The sequence below is a fragment of the Geotrypetes seraphini genome, chromosome 1 (assembly GCF_902459505.1).
Source record: "Geotrypetes seraphini chromosome 1, aGeoSer1.1, whole genome shotgun sequence".
NCBI lineage: Eukaryota > Metazoa > Chordata > Amphibia > Gymnophiona > Dermophiidae > Geotrypetes > Geotrypetes seraphini.
This window is the reverse complement of record NC_047084.1, coordinates 387,679,735-387,707,218: the sequence shown is the minus strand read 5'-3', so window position 1 is coordinate 387,707,218 and position 27,484 is coordinate 387,679,735. Positions and strand designations below refer to the sequence as shown.

General features: G+C 43.7%; 1 protein-coding gene across 5 annotated transcripts in view; it reads left to right on the top strand.

Annotated features, from left to right (window-relative positions):
* Positions 1–27,484, top strand: part of HOOK3 (hook microtubule tethering protein 3) — a 366,964-nt gene that overhangs the window by 249,118 nt on the left and 90,362 nt on the right. For all 5 annotated transcript variants that reach the window (XM_033916879.1, XM_033916887.1, XM_033916867.1 and 2 more), the window contains one exon: positions 11,479–11,619. In XM_033916879.1, the coding sequence (XP_033772770.1) occupies positions 11,479–11,619 (141 nt within the window). The remainder of the gene's footprint in view (positions 1–11,478; positions 11,620–27,484) is intronic.

Here is a 27,484-nt window from a genome sequence, read left to right as displayed (position 1 = left end):
ATGTAGTTATATTTGTCAGGAAAGACAGGTTAGGAAGAAAAGGAGGGACAGTAGCATTATATGTTAAAGATCATATTAAAGCTACACAATTGTAGGATCTTCAGGGCAAGGAAGAAGCATTGTGGATCAATTTGAAAAGAGGGAATGATGAATATATTTACATTGGTGTGATATTCAGGTCACCTTCACAGACAGAAGAAGTGGACAGAGATTTAATAATAGACATTCAGAATATATCTAAAAAAGAGGAAGTTTTACTAGGTGATTTTAACATTCCAGATATTGATTGGGATCTTCTAGAAGTAGGGAGACCCTGGATTCTCAACAATGAGAACTGTTCCAGCAGTTGCTAATGGAACCCATGCGGACGGGGGTTATACAGGACTTAGTGCTTACAAATGGGGAAAGTTTCTGATGTTACAGTGGGTGATCATCTGACATCCAGTGATCACTGCATGATACGGTTTAATATTAAGATGAGTTTAGAGAAGGCTCATTCAAAAGTAAAGGTTCTACACTTTAAAAAAACTAATTTTGTTCAGATGGGGTATTACATCAAGGAATTGTCTAGATGGGAATGTCTGGAAGAAGTGGAAATGCAGTGGGCAAAACTGAAAGGAGTAATTGTAAGAGCGACAAACCTTTTTCTGAGGCAAGTAAGTAAAAGTAAGAGGAAAAGAAGGCTGCTTTGGTTCTCAAAAGTAATAGCTGAGAAGGAGAGGAATAAGAGGTTAGCTTTCATAAACTACAAAAGGTCACAGATAGAGGAAGGCAAGCAAAAATATCTGGAAAAGTTGAGAGGCTGGTTGTGTAGTTAGGAAAGCAAAGATGCAAATGGAAGAAAAAATAGCTGACACGGTAAAATGGGGAGACAAGACATTTTTTAGATATATTAGTGATAGGAAGAAGTGCAAAAGTGGCATTGTGAGACTCAAAGATGAAGAGGAGAAATATGTAGAAGATAATGAAATATATTTGTGGTGGTCCAGATCTTCAGGGATTGCACCAAGGGTACCTGCTACTGTAACATTATAAATCTTGAAGTTTGGGAGAAAGCATTATTGCGGCAGTGGCGGTTCTTCATTTTGGGAGAACCGAAGATGCCTCATACTAAATGTAAGGGCTCTCTTCGGGTGGAACTCCCCACGCCCAGGCAAGCTTCAATGGATCGCTTCTTGACCAGCTCACTGGCCAGCACTGAAGGGGGAAGGAACCCAGCATTAACTCCAATGAAAGGAACCACCGGAAGTTTGGGGCTTGAGATCTCGTCCCCTCCGGCAGCCCGTTTGCCACCTAACCCAGCGCAGGAGGATATTGAGAGTGTGAATGCCGAGGTCCTGATAAGTCTGACACCCTCACACAGTGGGGGACCTCATGCTGGCCTGAGCGCTGAGTTTCTAACATCACAAGAAGCAGGAGATAACCGATCTTCGCAGGTGACACTGGACAGCATTTGGCAAGTGCTACTACTACTGCTGCTGCTACTAAATCCACTACTGATATGTCTGTGGTTGTAAGTAAAATCGATGATCTTTCATCCCATGTTCATAACATTTAAACTGAGACTAACTCTTTAAGTTTGACCATATCAATAAAGAGAGAACTTCAATTCAAAATATGTCTGCAATATTTGTTAAGGACAGACTTTTCTTCCAGAAAAAAAAATTTGAGCAGCTTGAGAATTATAATAGAAGACTTAATTTAAGAATACTGAATTTTCCTAAATCAGCAATTATAGCTCCTATTGACATGGATCACCCTGTTCTGCTTCCGGGCTTAGCTTGGGACAGTCTTCGTTGGTGGCTCCAGACTCCCCATCTTGAACAAAGGGCGAGTCTGGATCAGCTGCAGTGGACAGTGCTGCTCACGGATGCCAGTCTTCTCGGTTGGGAACTCAGTGTCCAGGCTTATTGGTCAATCAGTGTCTTGGAGACCAGAGCCATCCATCTGGTGTTGCTAACCTTCCAGTCCTTACTGATGGGCAAGTCAGTCAGAGTTCTTTTGGACAGTGTCACGGCGGTGGCCTTTGTCAATCATCAGGGGGGCACCAGGAGCACTTTGGTGGCACAGGAGGCAACTCTGCTCATGCTCTGGGCGGAGTCGCACCTTCAAGAAATATCAGCTTCCAACCTAGCCAGAGTGGAGAATGTTCAAGCGGACTTCCTCAGTTGTCACGTGCTAGATCCCAGAGAGTGGTGTCTCAGCCCGGTGGCTTTTCAGTTGATTATGCAGTGTTGGGGTCAGGCCCTCATGGACCTGATGGCCACAAGTATCAATGCCAAAACATCACGCTTCTTCAGTCGTCGCTGAAACAGTCAGGTCGAGGGCCTGGATGCTCTGGTTCAACCATGGCCAACGGAAGGGCTGTTGTATGTATTCCCTCTGTAGCAATTAGTGGGCAGAGTTCTTCTCTGCATAATTCGCCATCCGGGCCTCGTGGTTCTGGTGGCTCCAGATTGGCCTCAACAACCATGGTGCGTTGATCTGGTGAGGCTTCTGGTGGCGGATCCTCTTCCTCTGCCTCTCTTGGACGACCATTCTAATGTTGGATCCAGGTCCCTTTTGTCTAACGGCTTGGATCTTAAAAGGGGTCGCCTAGGTAAGAAGGGGTATCCAGATAAAGTAATCTCAACTCTCTTGGGGTCCTGGAGGCTTTCCACCTCTCGGGATTATGTGAGGGTTTGGCGTCTATTTGAGGAGTGGTGCGATGTGCGTGGAGTGGTCTCTTTTCACGCTTCCCTGCCTAACATCTTAGAGTTCTTGCAGGATAACATAACATAACTTTTTTTTTCTATACCGCCTCAATCAAAAGAATTCTAGGCGGTTTACACAAAAGAGAAAAAACTGGACAATTGGCGATATACAAAATATTAATAGTAAGAATACAGCATATTAACTAAAAAGACAATAAAAAATTTAAGTTAATGCAGTAAAATTATTATATTGAGAATAAAACATCAAATTAAGAGATAAATTTATCAAATAGAACTGTCTTAATTTTTTTTCAGAACATAACATAAAAACATAAGAATTGCCATTGCTAGAGGAGGAATACAAGATGGCGGACGCTATGTAGCTGTGCTCGGCAGGCTTAGCATTTTTTCTTCATATCAATACTTGAACCAGATACTTACTTTGTCGGAATGCCTCATGCGAAGAGGAAGGGGAGTGTGAGAGCGGGGCAATTGCCATTGCTCACATCGTCTCCAGCCCAGCAGTCAATTCAGCGGTTTTTGCAGCCGCTGAGCCCAGCCGACGCCCAGATGTCCCCGCGGCGGGAGAGTTCCGCGTCGTACCTGAGTGAGGGAGCACTCGGGTCTCTGGACTTGCTGACATCGTTGTCTCCACCGCATCTCTCTGCGCCTCCATGTCCAGCAGAGGCGCAGAGTGTCGAGCTTGGCCCCGAGGGAGAGGAGTTGGAGACCCCGGAGCAGGCAATGGGAGGAGCTACTTCCCTAGCTGGAACGCTGGGTGGAAGGGCTGCTGAAGGAGAAGGAGCACCAACAAGCACCCCAGCAGTGACACTGGAGATACTTTTGGAGGCTATCAAGAGACTGGATGTGAAGGTGGAGAAGACTGCCTCAGATATTGAGGTAATGGTTAAGAAAATGGATAACTTTTCTGAAAGTTTGCTAAAAGTCAAGCAAGAATGCATGGATAAAATACAAATTGAGTCAGCTTCATTGAAAAATTCAATTACCATCATTGTTAAAAAACAAAATTCTACAGCCCGTAAAATAGAAATGATTGAGAACTTTAACAGAAGATTGAACTTGAGAATCCTAAATTGCCCAAGGATTTCGGCAATATCACCCATTGAGATTTAAAAAAAAATTTTGGTAGAATGTTTGAATTATCCGCAAGATCAGATTCCGCCTTTAAATAAAGTATACTTTTTACCTACTTCAAAAAGAAATTTAGATATACCTAAGGGTGAGAATTTGGTTACTGATAAAGACCTGCAAAATCTTACGGCAATATTAGAGGAGTCATCTATGGAAGTTAAAGAAAGAGGAACTTTAATTGTTAACTTCATCTTTGAACAAGATCTTAATGCAGTTATGAGGCTATTCTTTAAAAAGTCTGGATCACTTTTTTGTGGTCAACGTTTATGGTTATATCATGATGTAACTAGAATAACCCAGGAAAGACGGAAAATGTTTTTGGGCATGAGAGAAGAGACAAGGAAGCTAGGTGCTACTTTTTTGCTAGCCTATCCATGCAAATGTGTCATTAAGTTTAAGGGCCTGAAATATGTGTATTTTACACCAGATCATCTACGTTCCTTTTTAGATCTCAAAGGTTTATCTAGTGGAGGGAATGTAGCTTAAAGGAAATGCTGGGTTCTAGCGTTTAAGTCTTTACTTTTATTTTTTTGTTGTATCATTGTAATATTACTCCCTATAATATCTTAGGTTTTTTTTTTCCTCCTTCTAATTGAGGTCTAAGGAAGAGTTAAGTTTCATATATATTTATTTTAAAGATCATAATGTTTAATGATGTTTTTCTTTTGGAACATGATTCTGTATTTCTAAATCAAGTAGTTATACTTGTAAAGTATGTTAAATTCAATAAAAATAAAGTTATAAAAAAAAAAAAAAGAATTGCCATTGCTGGGTGAAACCAGTGGTCCATCATGCCCAGCAGTCCGCTCATGCGACGGCCCACTGGTCAAAGACCAGCGCCCTAACTGACACTCGCCCTACCAGCGTACGTCCTTATTTAGAAGTAACTTGTCTAACTTTGTCTTGAATCCCTAGAGGGTGTTTTCTTCTATGACAGACTCCGGAAGAGTGTTCCAGTTTTCTACCACTCTCTGGGTGAAGAAGAACTTTCTTACATTTGTACGGAATCTATCTCCTTTTAACTTTAGAGAGTGCCCTCTCGTTCTCTTTACCTTGGATAGGGTGAACAACCTGTCCTTATCTACTAAGTCTATCCCCTTCAGTACCTTGAACGTTTCGATCATGTCCCCTCTCAATCTCCTTTGTTCGAGGGAGAAGAGGCCTAGTTTCTCTAATCTTTCGCTGTACGGCAGCTCCTACAACTCCTTAATCATCTTTGTCGCTCTTTTCTGGACCCTTTTGAGTAGTACCATGTCCTTCTTCAGGTACGGCGACCAGTGTTGTACGCAGTACTCCAGATGAGGGCGCACCATGGTCCTGTACAGCGGCATGATAACCTCTGATCTGTTCATGATCATCCCTAGCATTCTGTTTGCCCTTTTTGCCGCCACCGCACATTGCGCGGACGGCTTCATCGACTTGTTGACCAGAACTCCCAAGTCGTAAGACAATATGGCTCCGCTAATATAGTTGCCCAACCAGGACTGTTGTTTAATTGCTTAAAATGCAAGCATCCTGTCTTAAAAAGACATAACTTTACAGCCTAAAATCTTCAGATATGCAAATAAGTTACAATTCTTGGTTACCCTCATGGGGTTATATAGCACAAAATGAAATAACAAGTAGGTAGGGGCCAGTCCCCAGACCAACTTGAAACAAAGGCATGAAAATTTGAATATTACTCGTGCTTCCACTGGCAACCAGTGCAATAATTGATAATAAGGACTGATATGGTCGCTTTTCTTCAGCCCATATATCAGGTGAAAAACCGTATTACATTACATTAGAGATTTCTATTCCGCCATTACCTTGCGGTTCAAGGCATATTCTGCACTATTCTCAATTTTCTCACAACTTTCTTTGGTGCGCCCAAATAAACAGTAATACAGTAGTCCAATATAGAAAGTATCAATGCCTGCACCAACAATCTAAAAGACAAAGGGTCAAAATATTTTTTGATGGTCTTTAATTTCCATAGTGCAAAAAAGCATTTTCACCACCAAATTCATATGTTCTACCAAAGTTAGATGGAAGTCTAAAGTAACTCCTAATATTTTTATAGATTTTAAAATTGAGTTATCATGACCATTAAGGTGAAGCGATATCTTAGTTATTTTGTCATTTGGACTTGCTAAAAAAGTTTTTGTCTTTTCTGTATTCAGTTTCAGTTTAAAATTGGTTGTCCATTGCTCTATTTCAATCATGATGTGAGAAATTTGTTCTAAAATTTCTTTTGTTATGTTATTCAAAGGAATTAAAATAGAAATATCACCTGCATATATGTAAAAATCTAAATTCAGCTTCTGCAATAGGTGTCCTAAGGATGAGATATAAATGTTAAAAAGCGTGGGCGACAACAGTGATGGCCTGGATAAGGGACTGACTTGGTCTTCTCTCCAGGTTCAGCTTGCGGCCTTGTCAGCCTTTCGGGGATTAATGAAAGGTCAGTGTTTGACTGCTATTCGTGATGTGATTCGCTTCTTGCAGGCAGCCAAGTGGCTCTAGCCTCCCATACGAACCTCTATTCCAATTTGGGATCTGAATCTGGTTCTGTCAGTTCTAGTGCATCCTCCTTTTGAACCGTTAGGCGACTGCTATTTGAAGGACCTTACTCTTAAAGCGGTCTTCTTGATGGCTATTACTTCAGCTAGACATGTTTCTGAGCTGCAGGCTTTCTCTTGTAGGGCTCCCTTTTTTGAGTTTTCTAGGGAGCAGGTTTCATGAGGCCTGTTCCTTCCTTTCTGCCAAAGGTAGTTTCTCCTTTTCATGTCAATCAGGCAGTGGTTCGTCCGGTATTGGGTAGCCAGGAGGGTTCTTCCAAGCAGAGACAGCTAAGCAAGTTGGATGTCAGTCGGGTCCTTCGATCTTATGTGCAGAGGACCCAGGAGATCAGAAAATCAGATCATCTCTTTGTCCCTCTAGCGGGTCCTCGTAAGGGGGATGGCACTTCCAAGACTACGATTGCACGCTGGATCAAGGAGACTATTGCTTCTGCTTATCTCTGAAGAAGAATCCTGTTCCAGAATTTCTTAAGGCTCATTCCACTAGGAGTCAGGCAGCTTCTTGGGCTGAATCTTCTCTGGTGCCTCCAGTGGATATCTGCAAGGCTGCAGTTTGGTCTTCTCTGCATTCCTTTGTAAGACACTACCGTGTGGATATTCAAGTGCATCAGGACGCGGTATTCAGTGAACATGTTCTGGTGTCGGCCCTTCGGGGGTCCCACCCTTAATGGGTACTGCTTTGGTACGTCCCATTTGTAAGGACTATACCAGTCTACCAAGCGATACAGAAGGAAAATTTAGGTTCTTACCTGCTAATTTTCTTTCTGTTAGCTTGTAGACTGGTATAGTCTCCCACCCTGTCTGTCTTTGTGCGGTGATTGCGAGTTTTTATTTTGCTCGCTTGCAGATTTTGGTTTTTCTGTGGGTTCTAGAATTTTTCTAGGGCCAGGGAGAAGTAAGAACAGCGGCTATGGCTCAGCTGGCTTAGCTGGTGAGCTGTGGGGATGTTTTCTATACTACACATGTTCCAACAGTAGTTTATAAGTATTTGGGTTTTTTCCACTCTTGTCCGGAGTGTGTTGTACTGTTTTCAGTTGAAGTCTTTCCTAGGTTCTGCTTGGCTATTCGACAGACTGAGTTGCTAGGCAGATTCTAGCCTGATATACAAGTCTCCACCTGCTGGTAGCAGTGAGGCATATAACCCATTCGTAAGGACTATACCAGTCTACAAACTAACAGAAAGAAAATTAGCAGGTAAGGACCTAATTTCTCCTATCAGGCCCATTGCCTGAGCAATGGTCTATACCTATCTATACCCCCCAATCCCTTTTTCTTCTAAGAATCTATCCAAACCTTCTTTGAAACCATTTAATGTTTTCTTGTCTACAACAGCCTCTGGAAGCGCGTTCCATGTATCCACCACCCTCTGAGTGAAAAAGAACTTCCTAGCGTTTGTTCTAAACCTGTCCCCTTTCAATTTCTTCGAGTGCCCCCTTGTACTTGTGGCGCCCCTTAATTTGAAAAATCTGCCCCTGTCTATTTTTTCTATGCCCTTCAGGATCTTGAAGGTTTCTATCATGTCTCCTCTAAGTCTTCGCTTCTCCAGGGAGAAAAGTCCCAACTGCTTCAATCTGTCGGTAAATCTCCCATATACCGACAGATTGAAGCAGTTGGGACTTTTCTCCCTGGAGAAGCGAAGACTTAGAGGAGACATGATAGAAACCTTCAAGATCCTGAAGGGCATAGAAAAAATAGACAGGGGCAGATTTTTCAAATTAAGGGGCGCCACAAGTACAAGGGGGCACTCGAAGAAATTGAAAGGGGACAGGTTTAGAACAAACGCTAGGAAGTTCTTTTTCACTCAGAGGGTGGTGGATACATGGAACGCGCTTCCAGAGGCTGTTGTAGACAAGAAAACATTAAATGGTTTCAAAGAAGGTTTGGATAGATTCTTAGAAGAAAAAGGGATTGGGGGGTATAGATAGGTATAGACCATTGCTCAGGCAATGGGCCTGATGGGCCGCCGCGGGTGCGGACCGCTGAGCAGGATGGACCTATGGTCTGCCTCAGCGGAGGCAACTTCTTATGTTCTTATGTTCTCCTTACTGACCAATGTTCTCAGTTATTCAAACCAGTTACTCAAACAGTTATTAAAGGAGGAAAAAAGTCTCAGATCCCTGTATGCCACAGTATATCTATACTTGCAAGCTATACTGGAAAGGGAAACCACCTCATTGGCAAAAAAAAACCCTCCTTGACTATCTCGTTAATGCATACCAGATGATATGCATTAACGAGTTAGTCAAGGAGGTTGACTATTATATTTCATAGGGACCCTGCTTGACACAATTCAAAGTCAGAAACATTTGTTCCCCTTTGCAATCAAGTCTATCATCTGCAATCCAGCTCGTCAGTCCAGTGATGATCTTATTAGGTCACATGATATCTACAGTGCAAGTGACCTCCTTCACGTTCATCTTAGAACAGCTCAGTGGTCTCTGGTGTTTCAATGATCTCAAGCTCTCGATCCATTCTCTCAAAAGATTTCAATGACATCATCGCTTCCGCAATCTCTTCATTGGTGGATAGATTTGTCAAATCTTTCCAAAGGGCAGCTTTTTCAAATTCCTCCACATCAGAAAGTTTCGACCACAGACTCGTCCATATATGCTTGGGAAGTCTACTGGACAGTCTCAGAACACAGGGTCACTAGTCTGCTCAAGAACAAAAGTTCCACAAAACCCACTTGGAACTCAGTGATTCGGAATGCTCTGAAGACTTTTCAACAGTATATCCAATCCTGTCCTTTAAATCGCAATGTGTTACATAGACAATCAAAGAGGGATGGACTCTCTGGCTCTCTGTCAAGAAACTGAGGAGATTTGAAATTGGGCAATTGCTCAAAACATTTTCCTCAAAGCTGTCTATCTTCAAGGAGCACAAAATATACTTGCTGATAAGCTCAGCAGATAGCTCCTCGAGTGGACACTTCATTCCAAGGTCAGATATTTTCTCAGTGGGGAACTCTTTGGATAGACCTATTTATGTCTCCCCACAATCACAAACTGCCTCAATTCTGTTCCATCATCTTCTGGAGGCAGATGTTTTTCTTCTGAATGGGAGGGACAAGTTCCTCTATCCGTTTCCTCTAATTCCTCTCATACTTAAAATGCTCACTCAAGAATCGGCCACCATGATCCCTCGTAGCTCCTTGGTGGCCTAGGCAGCCATGGTTCTTCTTTCTGCTTCAGCTCAGTCAAAGGTCCAATAACCCTGCAGATCTTTTCGTCTCTTCTCACTTGGAGTCAAGGGTCTCTTTTGCATCCCAATCTACAGTCATTACACTTGACAGCTTGCTACCTTTCAGCTTGACCTCAACAGATGGCGATCTCTCTGATTCTGTTAGTCATTTTAGCTGCATCCAGAAAACCTTCCATGCAGCAGTGCTACCAACAGAAGTGGACATGGTTTTCAGCATGGTGTGATCTTCAGCATCTTGATGCTTCATCCTCCTCCATATCTTCAGGGTTGGAATATCTTCTTCACTTATCCAACTCAGATTTTAACAGTCAGATTCCACCTGAGTACCATCAGTGCTTTCTATGTTCAGGTCAGCAATAAATCTCTGGCTGCGCATCCTATTTTCCAGGTTTATGGCAGGCCTTTTCAATATCAAACCACCTTTTAAGCCGCTTCCGGTGGTTTGAGATCTTACTACTGTTCTCACTAGCTGGATGGAGCTTCCATTTGAACCAGTGTCTTCTGCTCATTTTAAATATCTCACTTCGACAGTGGTATTTTTAATATCCATCACTTATACACGTCGCGTGGGTAAGCTTCAGATGTTAGTGTGAGACCTACCCTTTACGGTATTCCACCACGTTAAGGTAGCACCCATCATAAATTCTTACCAAAAGTGATCACAGATTTTCACTTCAATCAATAGATTGTGCTTCCAGTTTTCTTTCCAAAACCTCATTCTCATCTTGGTGCAACAGCTCTTCATACCTTGGTCTGCAAACAAGCCTTGGCTTATTACTTGCAAAGGACTCAGTCTCACAGAACATCTCCTCAACTGTTCATCTCCTTTGATCCTAACAGATTGGACTGTCCTTTATCCAAAAGAACTATTTCCACATGGCTGGCGGCCTGTATTTTATTTTGCTGTGCTCAGGCTGAGCTGCAGCTTGGGGGGTCGTGTATAGCAGCACATAAGGTCTGAGATATGGCAGCATCAGGCTAAGCTGCAGCTTGGGGGGTCGTGTATAGCAGCACATAAGGTCTGAGATATGGCAGCATCAGTTGCATTATTGTGCTCCACTCCCATTGATTAAATCTGCAAAGCAGCTGCTTGGTCCTCAGTTCACCTCTCATTACTGTCTGGAATCCTATTCCAGATGGGATGGTTACTTTGGACAAACAGTGTTACAAAATTGATTTGACTATCACTTAACTAGCTTTTAATCCAGTATGTCATTTTGGGGCCCATACCACATGCCTTCAGTTTATTTATCAGTCGCCTATGTGGCACTGTATCAAAAGCTTTGGTAAAGTTCAAGTACACTACATCTTCTACACTACTATATTTTCCTGCAACTTATCTAATGATTGCTTTTGTCTACTGGCTAATATTTAAGAGGGGTAATGTTGAATATTGCCTCTGTCCTCTTTCAAACTGGTCCCAGCCATTAGTGAGCTACACTCTGAAAGATCTACCTTGGCAGCTAAGGTATGCCATATTGCTGGGCAGAAGAAACCTACTAGAGTGAATAAAATGATAGCAAGAAGAGAAGCAAGGCAAGGATGGTATTTGACCTACTTAGCCTTCTTTTAACCTCTTCTCTATGCCTACCAAAAATCCCTGATTCATTTTAGCTAAAATTTTGCCATCATGAGATCAGGGTACATAAAGACGTGCTAAGGAATTGGCATAAGGTTGATGTTATTGGCAGTTGTGTATCCAGTGTTGGCTGCCTTTAATTTATGTACATTATTTGCAGGTGTGTAAATTGGCTTACAAATATACAGCTTCTCTTTGTTAGCATGTTAAGTTTTTAAAATAATTATGTTGCGATTTGTAGTACAAAGATTTTCAAGTACAATATATGGCTGTGCTTGAATTGTTTATCCAGGGAGAAATTAATTCGTCTTCAGCATGAGAACAAAATACTGAAACTCAACCAGGAGGGTTCAGACAATGAAAAAATTGCATTATTACAGAGCCTGTTGGATGATGCAAATATGCGAAAGAATGAACTGGAAACTGAGAACAGGTAGGTATTTTCCTGAAGTTAACTAGCCAATGGGTGTGGTTTGTTTTTTAAATACCATATTAGTCTGTGTTCTGAGAATTTCAGTTTATTTTAGTATGTGGTTATTCAGTTTAAACCAAAATAAAACTCTGTGGAGTGACGATGTTCCTAAATGGACTTTATTTGAAAGTGTCAAAGTTCCAAAGGTACACTGAAATCATCCACATAAAATATTTTCCCCCTTTCCATTGCAAATGCAAGCAGTGTCTCACTTCCGGCTCACCACACAATTGTTTCCCACGTACTCACCTTTACAGGACCCCCAGGAACCCCTGAAGAAGACTTTTTGTCGAAACGCGGACTGTGTTGGGTCCTGTATCCCTAGCGGACTAGGTCCTTTAAGGCTCTTATGTGGATGATTTATTTTTATGTGGTTGATTTCAGTGTACCTTTGGAACTTTGACACTTTCAAATAAAGTCCATTTAGGAACATCGTCACTCCACAGAGTTTTTATTTGTTTTCTCTGGATTTTCTTCTTTGTGAATATTTTGGGGTCAATTCCTTTCGTTTTTTATTCAGCTTAAACAAAATTTCATATGAAAATTATGGGAAAAGGATTAAATGAAGCCTGTATATATACTTTAATAACAAAATTTCTCAGCGAATGAATGCTGTTATTTTCACGTAAACATCTGCATTGGAAGAAAGGGGTCAGTAACCTCTAGCATGACTATATGGCACAAAAGAACATTCTGACCAGCATGTTTCTTTAGTCAAGAATTTTGTATACTGCCTCTCATTGCAGGCAGGTCAAGGTAGTTTATAATCTAATTTAGGAAAGAAAAGGAACATCAATTAGTTTGAGAGGTGGTGGAAAACAAATGGTACAATAGTGTTTTCTGAGGACATGCTGGCCATAATAATCTCCCATCCCTATGATGTTATCAGACAGAGCCTGGTGCAGACACTGCTCAGCATATACTGTTTCTTTAAGAGGCCTTAGCAGCATCCCACAATGCATGCACCTGACGTGCAAGCATGGAACCAGTAGTCTTCGATGGTCGCGTTTGAAGCAATGAGAAGAAACCACAAACTTTCCCTTTATATTTTTTTCTGGTGCCTTCCCTGTGAGTATTTTGCTTACTTTCCTAATTTTTTGTTCTTTAGCCCCTTTAGTATCTCTTGTGCTTTTTGCCCAGGTTTAAGTTTTTCTTTTTCAACTCTAAAGGCCCTCTTAAGTTAGAGCTCCAGCTGGGTTGTATCGACCTTTCCAGGGGATAAGTGGCCTTTTTTTCCCCTCACCACTGAGCTGTTTGATTAAGTGCCAGCTGTTTTTTCCTTTCATGTCTCAGAAGGTTCCCAGAATAATAGGGCCATCTCTGGGACTGATCTCATAGTGTTGAGCCGGACCATAACACCACTTCCTGTGTTCTTATCCTACATGTGTAAAAGAATACAAAGCCAGAGAAGTCCAGTACAAAAAAAAAAGTTTTGGTACTTAGTGCGGTCCATCGATGTTGGCATCAGAAGTGTCAAGCCCAATGGCTGCAGTGACAACCTTTGACACTGGAAGCACACCAACATTGAGGAGGTCTCCCTCTGCCACGATGTTGGGCACTTTAAATAGTGCCCCAGGACTGATTTGAATCTGGCCCAACATCAAGGCAGCATTAAGATTTGATGTCATCCTCATCAGTACCATGGGACTCTGATGCTCAGCACCAGTCCAAACCTAAGAAGAGCAAGTATCGGTCCCCCTCGAAGCAAATTGCTGGGAACTCAGGGCTCCAATGTGGAGCTCCAATGTGGAGGTGCTGACACCACAGCTGCCAAGCAGCCAGGCTTCAGCTTCTGATTTGACACCAACAGTTTCTCAGGCTATCTCTGCATCAGCCCCAATCCTGCCTTTGCCAATGCATACCTGAGACCATATCTGGGCCATGCTCGGGGTGAGCTAGCAGGCTTGTTACAGCAGCAGAGTGCTTCGGCATTGAGGGCACTTGTACCAGCCACAGTATACCTCCAGCCTTCCTTGGAGGACAAGGCTTTATCTGTGGAGCAGTCACTCATGTCTTTGCCTTAATGGGCATCGGAGTCGATGTATAATAAAAATACCCCCATGAAGTTACCACAACACAATAGAGATACAATGGATGAAAGCAACAACCTTTCAAAAATGAAAAACATTAACACTCAACAGTTAAATCTTCTAAGGGGGGGACATCATATATAAAAGTGTATCAGATCATAGGATTTCTTATAACATACAGTTATTCCAGATCCACATCTTGTGGTTCATCTGTGTAATCAGAAGATTTAACTGTTGAGTGTTAATGTTTTTCATTTTTTATAAGGTTGCTGTTTTCACCTTTTATATCTCTATTGTGTTGCGGCTATTAGACCTAGGCAGGCAAGGACTCGTTTCTTTCAGGAACAATACCTCAAGTCTGATTCTGACCAGTCCTGGAGAACCTGATTACTACTTGGAGAATAGATTTTATGGTATACCTTCAGACCCCCTTCCCTCCACATGAGAGAAGGAGGTTTCATTGGCTTTGTCAAGGGGATGGCAGTCACCATCCCATTTAAGTTGAAGTCTGAGGACTAGCCTAGGGCAGAGTTGCTGACTGTCTTGGACTACAACTCTCTCCCTAGGGAGACAGTCATGATATCCCTCCATACTGTTCTCAGAGTTGAACAGATGAAGAATTAGGAGACCCACTCTCTTTGCAGGTTGTACCAAAGAAGGTGGTTGCCATGTATAGGATCCAAAAGGCTTTGGGATTCGAGAATGCCCAATTGTCCCACCACTCATGGTAGTCAAATTTGCTCTCAAGAGGACCAGGATTCATGCCATGGCTCTCTCCAGGCAGGGAGACCCAAACACTGGATTTCTGTGGGAGAAAAATATTTCAGGCCTTGATGCTCATTTCCCACATTTAGACCTACTAGCTGTACACAAATCTGTACTTGAAGTCCATGATAAACTTGTGCTAGATTTTGCAAACACTTTCCTACCAGGGCAGGCTGCAGAGCTTCTTCAGCTGACTGACTGCAAAGCAGAAGTAGTGCAGGACATACCTAGCCACACATTTGATGTTGCATGCAGGCTTTCCACTTTGGACATGTAAGTGCAAAGGCTTTCTTAGCTGCATGTCTTTGACCTCAAAATGGTGGCTCCGTCAAAAATTACAAAGACTAGGGGACACTCGATGAAGTTACAGGGAAGTACTTTTAAAACCAATAGGAAGAAATTTTTTTTCACTCAGAGAATAGTTAAGCTCTGGAACGCGTTGCCAGAGGATATGGCACTTTCAAATAAAGGTTTGGACCAGTTCAAAACCAGCGTAGCTGGTTTTAAGAAAGGTTTGGACAAGTTCCTTGAGGAAAAGTCCATAGTCTGTTATTGAGAAAGACACGGGGGAAGCTACTGCTTGCCCCTATACTCTGAAACACTTTGTTCAGAGGTTTATTACTAGAAACTCTGCAGTTATATACTCATCTGTTCATCCAGGCTTTTGGAGAATCTGAGAACCACTGTGAAAAGACAGGGTATGACATCATGCCTTATCTGTACCTCCAGTACTTTCTGAAACCTAAACCTTATTTTGTTAAACTACTCTGTTAAAATTAAGGTACTTATTTGTAAGTAGGTGTTCTCCAAATACAGCAGGCCAATTCTCACAACTGGGTGTTGTCATTCAACAGAGTCCAGTGCAGATGCTGCCCAATGTACTGCGTAGGAGGTCTTTGTCAGCATTCCACCGCATGTCCGCATGGGACCAGCAGCTTAACATAGCTGAAAAAGAGAACTCTATTGGGAGGAAAAAAGATTTGTAAGAATAATTGGCCTGCTGCCCCAAAGAACACTTGCTAGAGGTAAAAATAACTTTGCTTTCTCAGAGGACAAGCAGGCCATAATACTCTCACAACTGAGAATCCCTAGCCACCAGGCTCATCAAAAACGCTAGGACAATAGGAACCTACAGTGGCAAGGCATAAGAAACCAATCAACCTGAAACTATATACAGACTGGCTATGAAGATGCATCTTGGAACAGAAATAACGGGCCTGTTAGGGTGGATTTGGGTTCTAGACAAACAGATTTTGTAGCGAGGGTGAGCGTGCTGGAGCTGTACCTGATGGGAAGGAGGAGAGAAGCTACACTTTTGAGAATAGAAGGTACCTCTTTCTAGGCACAGCTGAAAACCTATATGAAGAGGTGGATGCAGAAGGAGACTGCTGAGAGACATAATGGTATCAGAATTATTCTTAATGAGGTCCATAACTTCTCCTCAGTACAGAAACATAAGAACATAAGAATAGCCTTACTGGGTCAGACCAATGGTCCATCAAGCCCAGTAGCCCGTTCTCACGGTGGCCAATCCAGGTCACTAGTACCTGGCCAAAACCCAAGTGTAGGAACATTCCATGCTACTGATACAGGGCAAGCAGTAGCTTCCCCCGTGTCTTTCTCAATAACAGACTATGGACTTTTCCTCAAGGAACTTGTCCAAACCTTTCTTAAAACCAGCTACGCTCTCACCATATCCGCTGGCAAACGCGTTCCAGAGCTTAACTATTCTCTGAGTGAAAAAAAATTTCTTCCTATTGGTTTTAAAAGTACTTCCCTGTAACTTCATCGAGTGTCCCCTAGTCTTTGTAATTTTTGACGGAGCCACCATTTTGAGGTCAAAGACATGCAGCTAAGAAAGCCTTTGCACTTGACACTTGTCAAACTTGAAAAAAAACAGAATAAATAGAGTGATCATATGCTGAATGCAAAGCTCTAGATTATGTGTAGGGGATGATTATGGAATCCTGATAGCATGTGAGTCAAGATTAGGATTTTAAACTGAATTCTGTAAAATTTGGGATGCGAGTGAAGACAAATTAAGAACAGAATGACATGATGAAACCATCATAAAATGAGTCTATATTTGGAAGCTACAGCGAGGTCTACAGTAGTTGTGTTTTGTTTTGTTTTTTCTCAAAATGTGTCAGATAAAGACTTTTTTTCACTCAGTAGTATGATCCCAGTAGTTAGACTGCTGTTACTAAGCCTTATGACTATAGGTACTAGCCGTAATGCCAACACCTTGAACCATATTATGAGAATGAAATGGACAAGTAGTAGGCATCACCTGTTGATGAGCTTACTAAGGCAGAAAAGTAACAGGATTAAACTGTGACCATTAACAGTCAAGCAAGTGCATTGTGACAGTAGAAAGAGGGTCTCTGATGCCCAGTAGCAGTCCAAGCCTGAGAAGAACAAATATGAGTCCCCCTTGAAGGCCCCCAGTACTGGGAGCTCTGGGCATCCTATACAGAATCTGGGAAATGTAATCTTTACCCATTCTCATGCCTGCCTAGGGGTGATGCAAGACCAAACAAGGTATGCTATATGAAATCATCTTGAAATCTCAATAAGATTCCTTTGTGTTTTGTTGTACTAGCTTAGTGTTTCTCAGCATGGTCCTAGAATACCTCCTTGCCAGTCAGGTTTTCAGGATATCTACAATGAATATGCATAAATTTGATTTGCATGCTCTACCTCCATTTTATACAAATTTCTTTCATGCATATTCATTGTGGATATCCTGAAAACCTGACTGACAAGGGGGTACTCCAGGATCGAGTTGAGATGTGGAGTTGTCAGGTCATTTCTACCATTTCTACCGGGTAAAGCTTTGGATTCTTGCCCAGAAATAGCTAAGAAGAAAAAATGGACAAAGCGATGGGACAAAGCTTTGGATTCTTGCCCAGAAATAGCTAAGAAGAAAAAATGGACAAAGCGATGGGACCAGACAGGATCCATCCCAGGATACTAAGGGAGCTAAGAGAGGTTCTGGCGAGTCCTATTAAAGACTTGTTCAACAAATCTCTGGAGACGGAAGTGATTCCTGGGGATTGGAGGAGAGCGGATGTGGTCCCTATTCATAAAAGTGGTCACAGGGATGAAGCAGGAAACTACAGGCCGGTGAGCCTCACTTCAGTTGTTGGAAAAATAATGGAAGTGTTGCTGAAAGAAAGGATAGTGTACTTCCTTGAATCTAATGGGTTACAGGATCCAAGGCAACATGGCTTTACAAAAGGTAAATCGTGCCAAACGAACCTGATTGAATTTTTTGATTGGGTGACCAGAGAGCTGGATCGAGGACATATGCTAGATGTAATTTACTTGGGTCCTAACTTCAGCCCTTCAAGGCCCATAGCTGCAAGACTTCAGTTTTAGCACCTTTGAGAAATGGAAGTGAGATAACAGGAGCTCATTCTCATAAACTAATAACATGATGGAGAGGGATCCTTGGGGGCTCAACAGAATTGTAGCTGGTAAAGTTAGATATAGGGCAAGTATGGAACAGTGTCAGTGTAAGGCCTCTCACACTGTGGTTGGTCTTGGACTGTCACTTAGAACAAAAGAGTGGTTGCCCTTCTCAATGATAACTTTGTAACACAGGTAAAAAGGGTGAGTGAACTCTATTGGAAACTAGCTTGCTAACCCTTAGGTGACAAAAGCTAGAGAGTTGCACATTGGAACAGATAAGTCTCATAACAGCTAAAGGAAACTGTCCCAAGAACCCTGACTAAACAGGTAAGCAGTTGTGAGTGATTGGGTGCCTTCAGTCCAGGACTTTTTAAAACAGGGGCCCAAACTTTCATTAACCCCATAACTACAAAGCTATCAATCGGTTTCATTGTACCCAATACCTTTTCAAAGAAACTAATACTTGCCAACTGGGTTTGCACAGCTGAGCTACTTCTACACTTACAACATCACCAGCCCTCTTTTTCTGGCAGCATACACATGTGATCAGTGGCTATGGCATGAACCTATGTATGCCTTCACTTCCTTCTAGGCTGCGCCTCTGTCATGGTGTCCTTTGATTTTTATGTATGTCATCCCCCAGCCGGTCATGAAGTTGCCAGTCACTCTGGAGACACAAGCCCTCTTCTTTAAACTCAGCAATTTTGCCACTGTCACCCAAATGTATAACAGTGCACAACTCCTTGCAGTGGCCCGTATTGGACTGCCCTGACACACGCACCCGTTTTCCAATGTCTGTCTCCTGTGATGTGCCTTGCGTAGTAGAGTACCAGCTAGGCTCAAAGAGCATTCATGACTGAAAAGTATGCAACTCAGTTTTATTTTTTATTTTCTTTTTAACTATTAATGTAACTTCTGTACACAAATGACTTTAGGATTATGAGTGCTTCTTCATGGAATTGAGGCACAGGTTTCAGGTTTATTAAAAAATTTGATAGTGCGCCTTACCAAATTTCAAAGCGGTTTTACTTAATATAAAAACAAAGTATAAAAAGAGCTTACGTTAAAAACAAATTACAAATAATGCTACAAACAATCAAACACACTGACAAACATTGACTTACCGATACAGGATGGAAAAGGGCAGAAATACATTTGTAAAAAGAGAAAGCGGGGGAGAAGGACCAGAACAAAAAGGAAGGGGAATAATAAAATAAATAGTCTAGTATTTTGTAAAATAGGCTAAAATGATTAAAAAAATGGCATGGAACAGGTTTCCGTGAACCGCCTAGAAGTTGTCTGACTATGGCGGTATAGAAAAATAAAGTTATTATTATTATTATTATTACCGTCCTTAGAAGGACTATTATACACTGAAAGCATCTTTAAAACGAAAGACCTTCAAGTTACTTTTAAATTTAATTTGGTGCTGAATTCCAGATAGCACAGCAACATCCAATCCCTGACTACAGGCAAAGCCAGCACTGATTAAAATAGCACTGCAGCATTACTAGTAAAAAGAGGCAGCCCAGGCTGATAAATGAGCTAGCTAGATCCTGCCACCACAAAGGAAGGATGAAGGATACTGGCAAAGCACACCTCACTGGAGCATGGTGGATTTCACAGATAGCAGAGATAAGCAGAGAGCATAGCTGCAGAGGCAAGCTAAAGTTGGTGATGTATCTATTGTATGTCTACTCCTCTTAAGTTATTACCTGTATCTTCCCCTAAGCTCCTATTGACTTTGGTCTAACCTAGCTCCTTCTATGATTCTCCTACTTTTTCTTTGATCTTGCCCTGCCTGTACCTTCCCCCATCCACCACCCCCCATATATCTCTCATGTAACCATTCCCATGGTTTCTGCTCATTCCAGTGCAAAAGGAACATGAAACATAGAAACCTGATGGCAGATAAAAGCCAAATGGCCCATCTAGTCTGCCCGTCCACAGTAACCATTATCTCTTTCTCTCTCCGAGAGATCCTTGACTAGTGGGATATTCACCTCTACTCGCAAGTTTTTGTAGAAGGAATCGTCATTCTACAGCTTTTCAGCTTTGCCTCTTTGTGTTAGTGGACAGTCCTTATCTCCTCAGTTTTTCCTTTTGCAAGTGAGTTGAGGTGTCTTTTCTTTTGCTCTTCAATTGGTTTATTATTTTCAGGTTTTAATCTGAAATGTGAGGCTTCATGGTGCCCTAGAGGTACCCAGGATTTCTGGGACAGCTCTGCATGGGAGAAAATACAACCTTTAGTTCAGAGGGCTGTAGCTAAGGGGCGGGGAGGGGGGGGGCAATCCTTTTGCAGGGCACCTACCTAGCCAGCCAGCATTAACACATAACATAGCTCGGGGTGTGTCCCCTGGGAGCTGAGCTCACCCCTGTTTATTAGGCAACTGGAGCACAAGCTGAGTCGCCCCAGGCTGGTTCAGGGGATTGTAGCGGGTGCTGGCTGGGTCCCCTTTGAAGATGCATGAGGAGCTAGCAGGGGCAAGGGTTTCAGGCTCTAAGAGCCTGTCTAAAAGGCAGTCCAAAGAGACTAGCTTCTGGAGGATCTTATATGCTTGTCTGAGGCAAGAATCTTCTCCTTTGTCCAGCTACAGTGTGAGCTGATGCAGGCATAGCAACAGTCAGTTATTTGAGTAAGTCTATTACTGTCTATGGAAGACTTCATGGTGATTTTCAAAACAGTAGTTTTTAGGGATTCTGGGGCTTCTTGTACTCTCCCCACCTCCAAAAACTCCTTCCCTGAATCTTTTGAACTTTTATTCATCTCTCCCGGGCTGCTTTTTGGCACAAAAACACTGCCACAGTGGCCATCTTGGATTTCCCAATTTTAATTTTAAAACTTCTATCTACCTCAAAACACCTGTTTTAATAATGATTAATTTATATGGATTCTCCAGGCCTTTATACCCCTATATCATGCCAGTTTTGTGCTGGACGACCAGCTAAGGAGCGCCCATGTGCCTCGTGCGCAGGGAATGGGGGAGGGTGCGCTGGACCTAGCCCTCTCTAATCCCTCCAGGGTCTTGGAGCTGTAGGAAGGTTGAATGTTGGGGCAAAAATCCTCTTAGGGCTCTCAAATTGTGGCTTGGTGTCATCTGCGAAACACAAATGCACAAACACCTCGGAACCCATGAGGAGATAGCAAATGTCCTTGCTGAGGTCCTTGGGGGATCCAGTTCAGAGATTTGATTCTGATTTTGTAAGTTTAATGTTTGAAGCTTATTTGAACTATAAAGGACCATCTGCACATCCTGGAAGTATTCTGGTGGCTGTCCAGGATGGGGTTTCCCTTACAAGAACACTGGTCCATCATGGAAAGGTAATCTGTAAGAACCAGAGGTTTATTCGGAAAAGGAATGGGATGACTAGTTGTCAGGAGTGATTCCTTTACTCCTGCAAAGTGAATTTTCAGATTTAGTAGATTCTGGGTCCCAAGCAGGTGCTACCAGCCAAGAGACTGTCGCACCCTGGACCAGGAAGAAGACCTGATAGTGTGCAGACTTTTTAAACTTGTGGACTTAATGGAAGTCTTTACAGCATCTCTAAGGGAGTTAAATTTGGAACCGCCACAGTCTTCCACAGTTCATATTTTTCTTATGATTATTTCTAAGACCCAGTCCACATTTTTTCTTTCATATCCAGACATTGCCGTGATTCTGACAGAATATTAGGAGGCACCAGAGTCTGAGGACCCTTTGATGGTTGCCAGAGCCATGACAAAATTGTACCCAGTGGTTCCTGAGTTCCAGCAGTTATTTGTGCACCCAAAGTAGATTCGCTGGTAGCACAAGTTACAAAGCATACATCACTTCCTAGTGAAGTTGGTGTAATTCTAGAGGATGCACAGGATCGCAGGGTAGACTTAGTTTTGGGTCTGAAGTGGCAGTGGTGTGTGCCTGCCATAAAATACTGTGCCAGGCTCTGGCTACAGAAGAGAGTACATACCCCCAGGTGGTACGTTTGGGGGTTGATTATGTAGCAGACACTCTATATGATGTGTTCAGGGCCATGAGCAAAGTGTCTGCTTATTCCAGAATGCTCTGGATCAGACAATGGGTGGGAGATTCTGTCTCTAAAGTTACTTTGAGCAGGCTTCATTTCAGGGGTCAAATGCTTTTTGACAAGGGGTTGGATGACCTTATGACTAGTGTGGCAGATCGTTGTCCTAAGTCATTGTCAAACAGTAGATCATGTGCCCCAAGGAGGATCCAGTTGTGGTTCCTTTTGTGACTACACCAATCATCGGCAGGCTTCTCTTCTCAGAGATTATTTTGCAGATCCAGGCAGAGGTTCAAGGGTTCCAGAAGAGCTCAAATATCAGGTTTTCGCCAGACCAGAGCCCAAACTATCCCAATAGGAGGGAGACTCTCAAAGTTCAGGGAGGCCTGGGCAAAGATTTGTTTGGACAAATGGGTACTGGAGAAGGTGAACAAATTCTGGGCGACAGTAAAATGGCTTCTGAGGATTCAGGTCATAGAGCCTGTGCTAGATGCAGAATATGGCTCAGGCAGATACTCTATATACTTTATTGTGCACAAGAAAGACTTAGACGACTGGAAACCAATACTGGATCTGAAGTCTGTCAAGGCAGCATTAGATGCCCAGGTTCCAGATGGAGACTGTATACTCCATTATTGCCTCGGTGGCACCTGGGGGAATTCCTAACCTTACTGGATTTGACAGAGGCTTGCTTACATTTTCCCATAATCTTGGAACATAGGAAGTTCCTCACGTTCCATGTTCTGGAACAGCATTTTAAATTCTTGGCATTTGCATTTGGGTTGGCAACAGCACTTTGCACCTTACAAAGGTGATGGTGGTGGCAGCAGCAAGAGGCACATAGGATCCGCTGTTTGCAGCTTTAAGCAAATGCTGCAGCAAGACGGAGGAAGGAGCCGGCAGAGGAAAACACCGCATCATGAGCGGGGCCGCACAGAACTCTTCACGGGGCCGCCTGCAGCCTGCGGGCCACAGGTTGGACACCCCTGATCTAGAGTATTTGGGGATCCTCTTCAACATGGTAAAAGGCTGCGTTTTTCTTCCAGAGTTGCACAAACTGAAGCTCAGAACCCAGATCATAGAGTTCCTGACAATGCCAACTCCTATGACTTGGCACTACCATCAGGTACTGGGTTCGATGGTCACGACCATAGAAGTGGTACTCTGGATGAAAACTTATTTACACCTTCTTCAGAATGCGCTGTTATTCCACTGGTCTCCGCAGATGGATTTTCTCTGGATGCCGTTGGCCTGAACGAAGGAAGTGCGTCAAAGCTTTTGTCAGTTGTTTTGAGTGGAGACACTGTCCAAGGGCTTGCCTCTCCACATTTCCTCTTGGATGATACTAAAGACAGATGCAAGTCTCTATGACTGTGGAGGTCCTTATGAGAGTCGCCTGGTTCAGGGCTGATGGTTACTCTCTGAAACAATGGTCCACCAACAGATTGAAACTGAGAGCCATTTGTCTAGCGCTGCAGTCCTTCAAAAAGATCCTGGAAGGCAAAGCAGTCAGGGACTTCTCGATCAATTCCATAGCAATGGCATACGTCAACTGACAGGGAGACACCAAGAGTACTTGGTAGCAGGGAAAGGGGTGACATGATTGAGACTTTTAAGTACGTCACAGGTCGTGTCGAGGTGGAAAACGATAGATTCCTTTCCAAGGGACCCTCAGTCACAAGGGGGCACCCGCTCAAACTCAGGGGAGGGAAATTTAGTGGTGACATCAGGAAGTATTTCTTCACAGAAAGAGTGGTAGATCACTGGAACAAACTTCCGACGCAGGTAATCAAGGCCACAAGCGTGCTCGACTTTAAGAATAAATGGGACATCCATGTGGGATCCCTACGTGGGTCGAGCAGCACTCAGACTTAATGGGGTGGGTCAGTAGAGTGGGCAGACTTGATGGGCTGTAGCCCTTTTCTGCCGTCACCTTTCTATGTTTCTACTCTGTTGAAGCTAGGGGACCAGTTGTTGTTTCACTGGGCAGAATCCTACCTACAAGCCATTTCAGTGTCGCATGTAGCAGGAGTGGGTAATGTGCAAGCAGACTATATCAGTCACCAAGATCTTGATCCAGGGGAGTGGTCTTTGCCCCTGAGTGCTGGGGGATGCTGACATTCATCTAATGGCATCAGCGGTCAACAACAAGGGTCGATACTTCATTTCAAAGTAGAGCCGGGAAGCGCTGCCATAGACACCATAGTACAACTGTGAACAACAAAGGAATTGTTGTATGTATTTCTCCTGTGGCCTATGCTGGGCCACATTATTTAAACAATAGTGACCCACCAAGGGGTGGGGATTCTTGTACACCGGACTGGCCACATCGCCCGTGGATCTGGTTCGGCACAGCAGGACAAGTTCCTCACCCAGCACTGCTTTTGCAGAGTCCAATTGCCCTGGAGAGTCTGGAATGCTTTGGGCTTATGACATGACGCTTGAGCGTGCAGCCCTCAAGAAGAAAGGATATTTGGTATGGATTATAGCTGTTCTAAGACAGTGTTCTTCAACCTTTTTACACCCGTGGACCGGCAGAAAAAAAAGAATTATTTTGTGGACCGGCAAACTACTAGGACTAAAATTTAAAAACCCCGTTTCTGCCCCATCTCCGTGAGCTCGGTCCCCACAAATCATCTGATCCCATTCACACAAGCCTCAGTTATGATTTTATATTGAATGTATTTTATTAAAGTATAAAAAGAAACAATATTCTGTACAATTGTCATTTTATAAATACAAATAATTCAGAGCAAGGATCAACAAAACCCCTGTCTCCCCTCCCCTTCACATATATCCCCTCTACTATCAAGAAAACTGAACAAGCCAAATTATTACAGAATGCTACACAGAAATATCATGCTAACAGAATACTGCAGTCACACATGACAGGAATAGTTTTAGGGGAGTGCAACTAGGGCAACTACCCCCTGGTCAGAGAGTGCCCTAAGCCAGCTGGAAGCTAAAGAAGCACTTCCTGGGTTTTGCAGTCCCCAGTTATGTCTAACACCAGCTCTAGCAGGATATATATTTCAAATCTGATATATTCTAATCACAAAATAGAAATAAAATTATTTTTTTCTACCTTTTGTCATCTCTGGTGTCTGCTTTCAATCTTCTTTTCACTCTCTTCCTTCCAGCGTCTGCCCTCTCTGTCTCTTCAATACAGCATCTGCCCCTTCCATCCACTGTCTGTCCTCTCCCCCTTCCATATGGTATCTGTCTTCTTTCTATGCCCCTCTCTCCTTTCCATCCAGCTTGTACCCCTCTCTCCTTTTTACATGATTCATTCCAGCTTCATTGCTCTCTTCATTTTTATCTCTCCTACACCAGATCTATCATCGTTGTCCCTCTCTGCTTATTTTTCTGCTGACCCCTTCCTATCATCAATCTCTCTACTTTCTCATGCCTGTGTCTCCCCTTCCCCTCCTCTAATCTCTCTGCCAGCTGTTTCCTTCCTTTTTTCATTCTCCCTTCCCTCCTCCTCCTGTCCAGCAGTAACTCTCTTCCCTTCCTCCCCTCCCAGCAGCATCTCTCCTTCTCCCTCTCCAGTAGCAGCTGTCCCTTTTTTCCCTTGCCCAGCAGCTTCCCAGACTCCTTTCCCTCCTCCCCTCCCAGCAGCATCTCTCCTTCTCCTTCCCTCCAGGTCCAGTAGCAGCTGTCCCTTTTTTTCCTTGCCCAGCAGCTTCCCAGATTCCTTTCCCTCCTCCCCTCCCAGAAGCATCTCTCTTTTTCACTCTCCAGTAGCAGCTGTCCCTTTTTTCCCCTTGCCCAGCAGCTTCCCAGATTCATTTCCCTCCTCCCCTCCCAGCAGAATCACTCCTTCTCCCTCTCCAGTAGCAGCTGTCCCTTTTTTCCTTGCCCAGCAGCTTCCCAGATTCATTTCCCTCCTCCCCTCCCAGCAGAATCACTCCTTCTCCCTCTCCAGTAGCAGCTGTCCCTTTTTTCCTTGCCCAGCAGCTTCCCAGATTCCTTTTTCTCCTCCCATCCCAACAGCATCTCTCCTTCTCCCTCTCCAGTAGCAGCTGTCCCTTTTTTCCTTGCCCAGCAGCTTCCCAGATTCCTTTCCCTCCTCCCCTCCCAGAAGCATCTCTCCTTCTCCCTCTCCAGTAGCAGCCCTTTTTTTCCCTTGCCCAGCAGCTTCTGATAGTGGCTTTCTCCCCTCCCAGCAGCTCTTCTTACTTCCCAGCGCAGCGATTCAGGAAGGCAGCCTCAGGTCCTTTGTTGGGTCGCACCGCCTCTGAGGAAAGAGGAAGTTGCATCATCAGAGGCAGCCGCAACTCAGCAAAAGCCTTCGTGAATCGCTGCGCTGGGAATAAAGGAGAGCTGCAGAGAGGGGAGAAAGCCACTGTCGGAGGCTCCCCAAGATCTCTCCGGCCCAGCGCAGACTAGAGAGTTGCACGGGGACAGAAGTCCCACCCGTCCCCATGAGGAATCCCCTCTGTCCCCGCCTGTCCCCGTGAGGAATCCCCTCTGTCCCCGCCTGTCCCCGTGAGGAATCTCCTTCGTCCTCGCCCGTCCCTATAAACTTCAGAAATAGTTATTTCATTTAATTTTGCAACTGAATTAAAGGCTCTGGTAGAAACCCATTTACAAATAAGCAAAAAGACTTTATTAATTTGGAAATATTAATTGGGAAGAATACATACGTTGTAAACGGGTTTCTACCAGAGCCTCTAATGTTTATAAATTTTTATCAACACAACTAATATACTACTTTATCCTGAAGCAAAAAAAAATAAATAAATAAAATAAATAGAATTCTTTTCCTACCTTTGTTGCCTGGTTTCTGCTTTCCTCATGTTCTCATTCAATTCCTTCCGTCCACTGTCTCTCTTCTCTCTGCGTCTTCCATTTGCTCTGTTACTGTGCCTCTCCCTTTCTCCCCCTTCCAAATTGGTCTGGCACCCATCTTCTTCCCTCCACTCCCCCATAGACTGGCATCTCTGTCTTCTTCCCTGCCAGCGTCTTCTCCCCACTCTCTCTTCCCCATTTCCTTTCAGCGTCCTTCTCCCCCCCATCTTCCCCATGTCCTGTCAGTGTCCTTCTCCCCCCTCTGTCTTCCCCATGTGCTTTCAGCGTCCTTCTCCACCCCTTTGTCTTCCCCATATGCTTTTAGCGTCCTCCCCCCTCTGTCTTCCCTATGTGCTTTCAGCGTCCTTCTCTCCCCTCCCGTCTTCCCCATGGCCTTTCAGCGTCCTTCTCCACCCCTTTGTCTTCCCCAGTGCTTTCAGCGTCCTTCTCCCCCTCAGTTTTACCCATTTCCCTTAAGCGTCTTTTCTTCTCCACTCCACCTTTCCTCCCTTTCTCCCTCCCTACCCCTTACCTTTGTGGCGCTTCCCCACCCAACCGACAACAGAACAGCCCCGGTCGGACAAACCTCCCTGCCCTGTAGCCGCGGATCTAAATTACCTTCTTACAGCTGCTGTAAGAAGGTAATTTAGATTTGTGGCTACAGGGCAGGAAGGTTTGTCGGACCGGGGCTGTTTTCCGTCGGGGAAGCACCACAAAAGTAAGGGGACCTGGCCGGCTGTGCTGCACCTGGGGCGGACAGCCCCCTTCCCTTGGTACGCCACTCAAGCCACGAGGCTACTCTTCTTCTCCTTTCCTGCCCT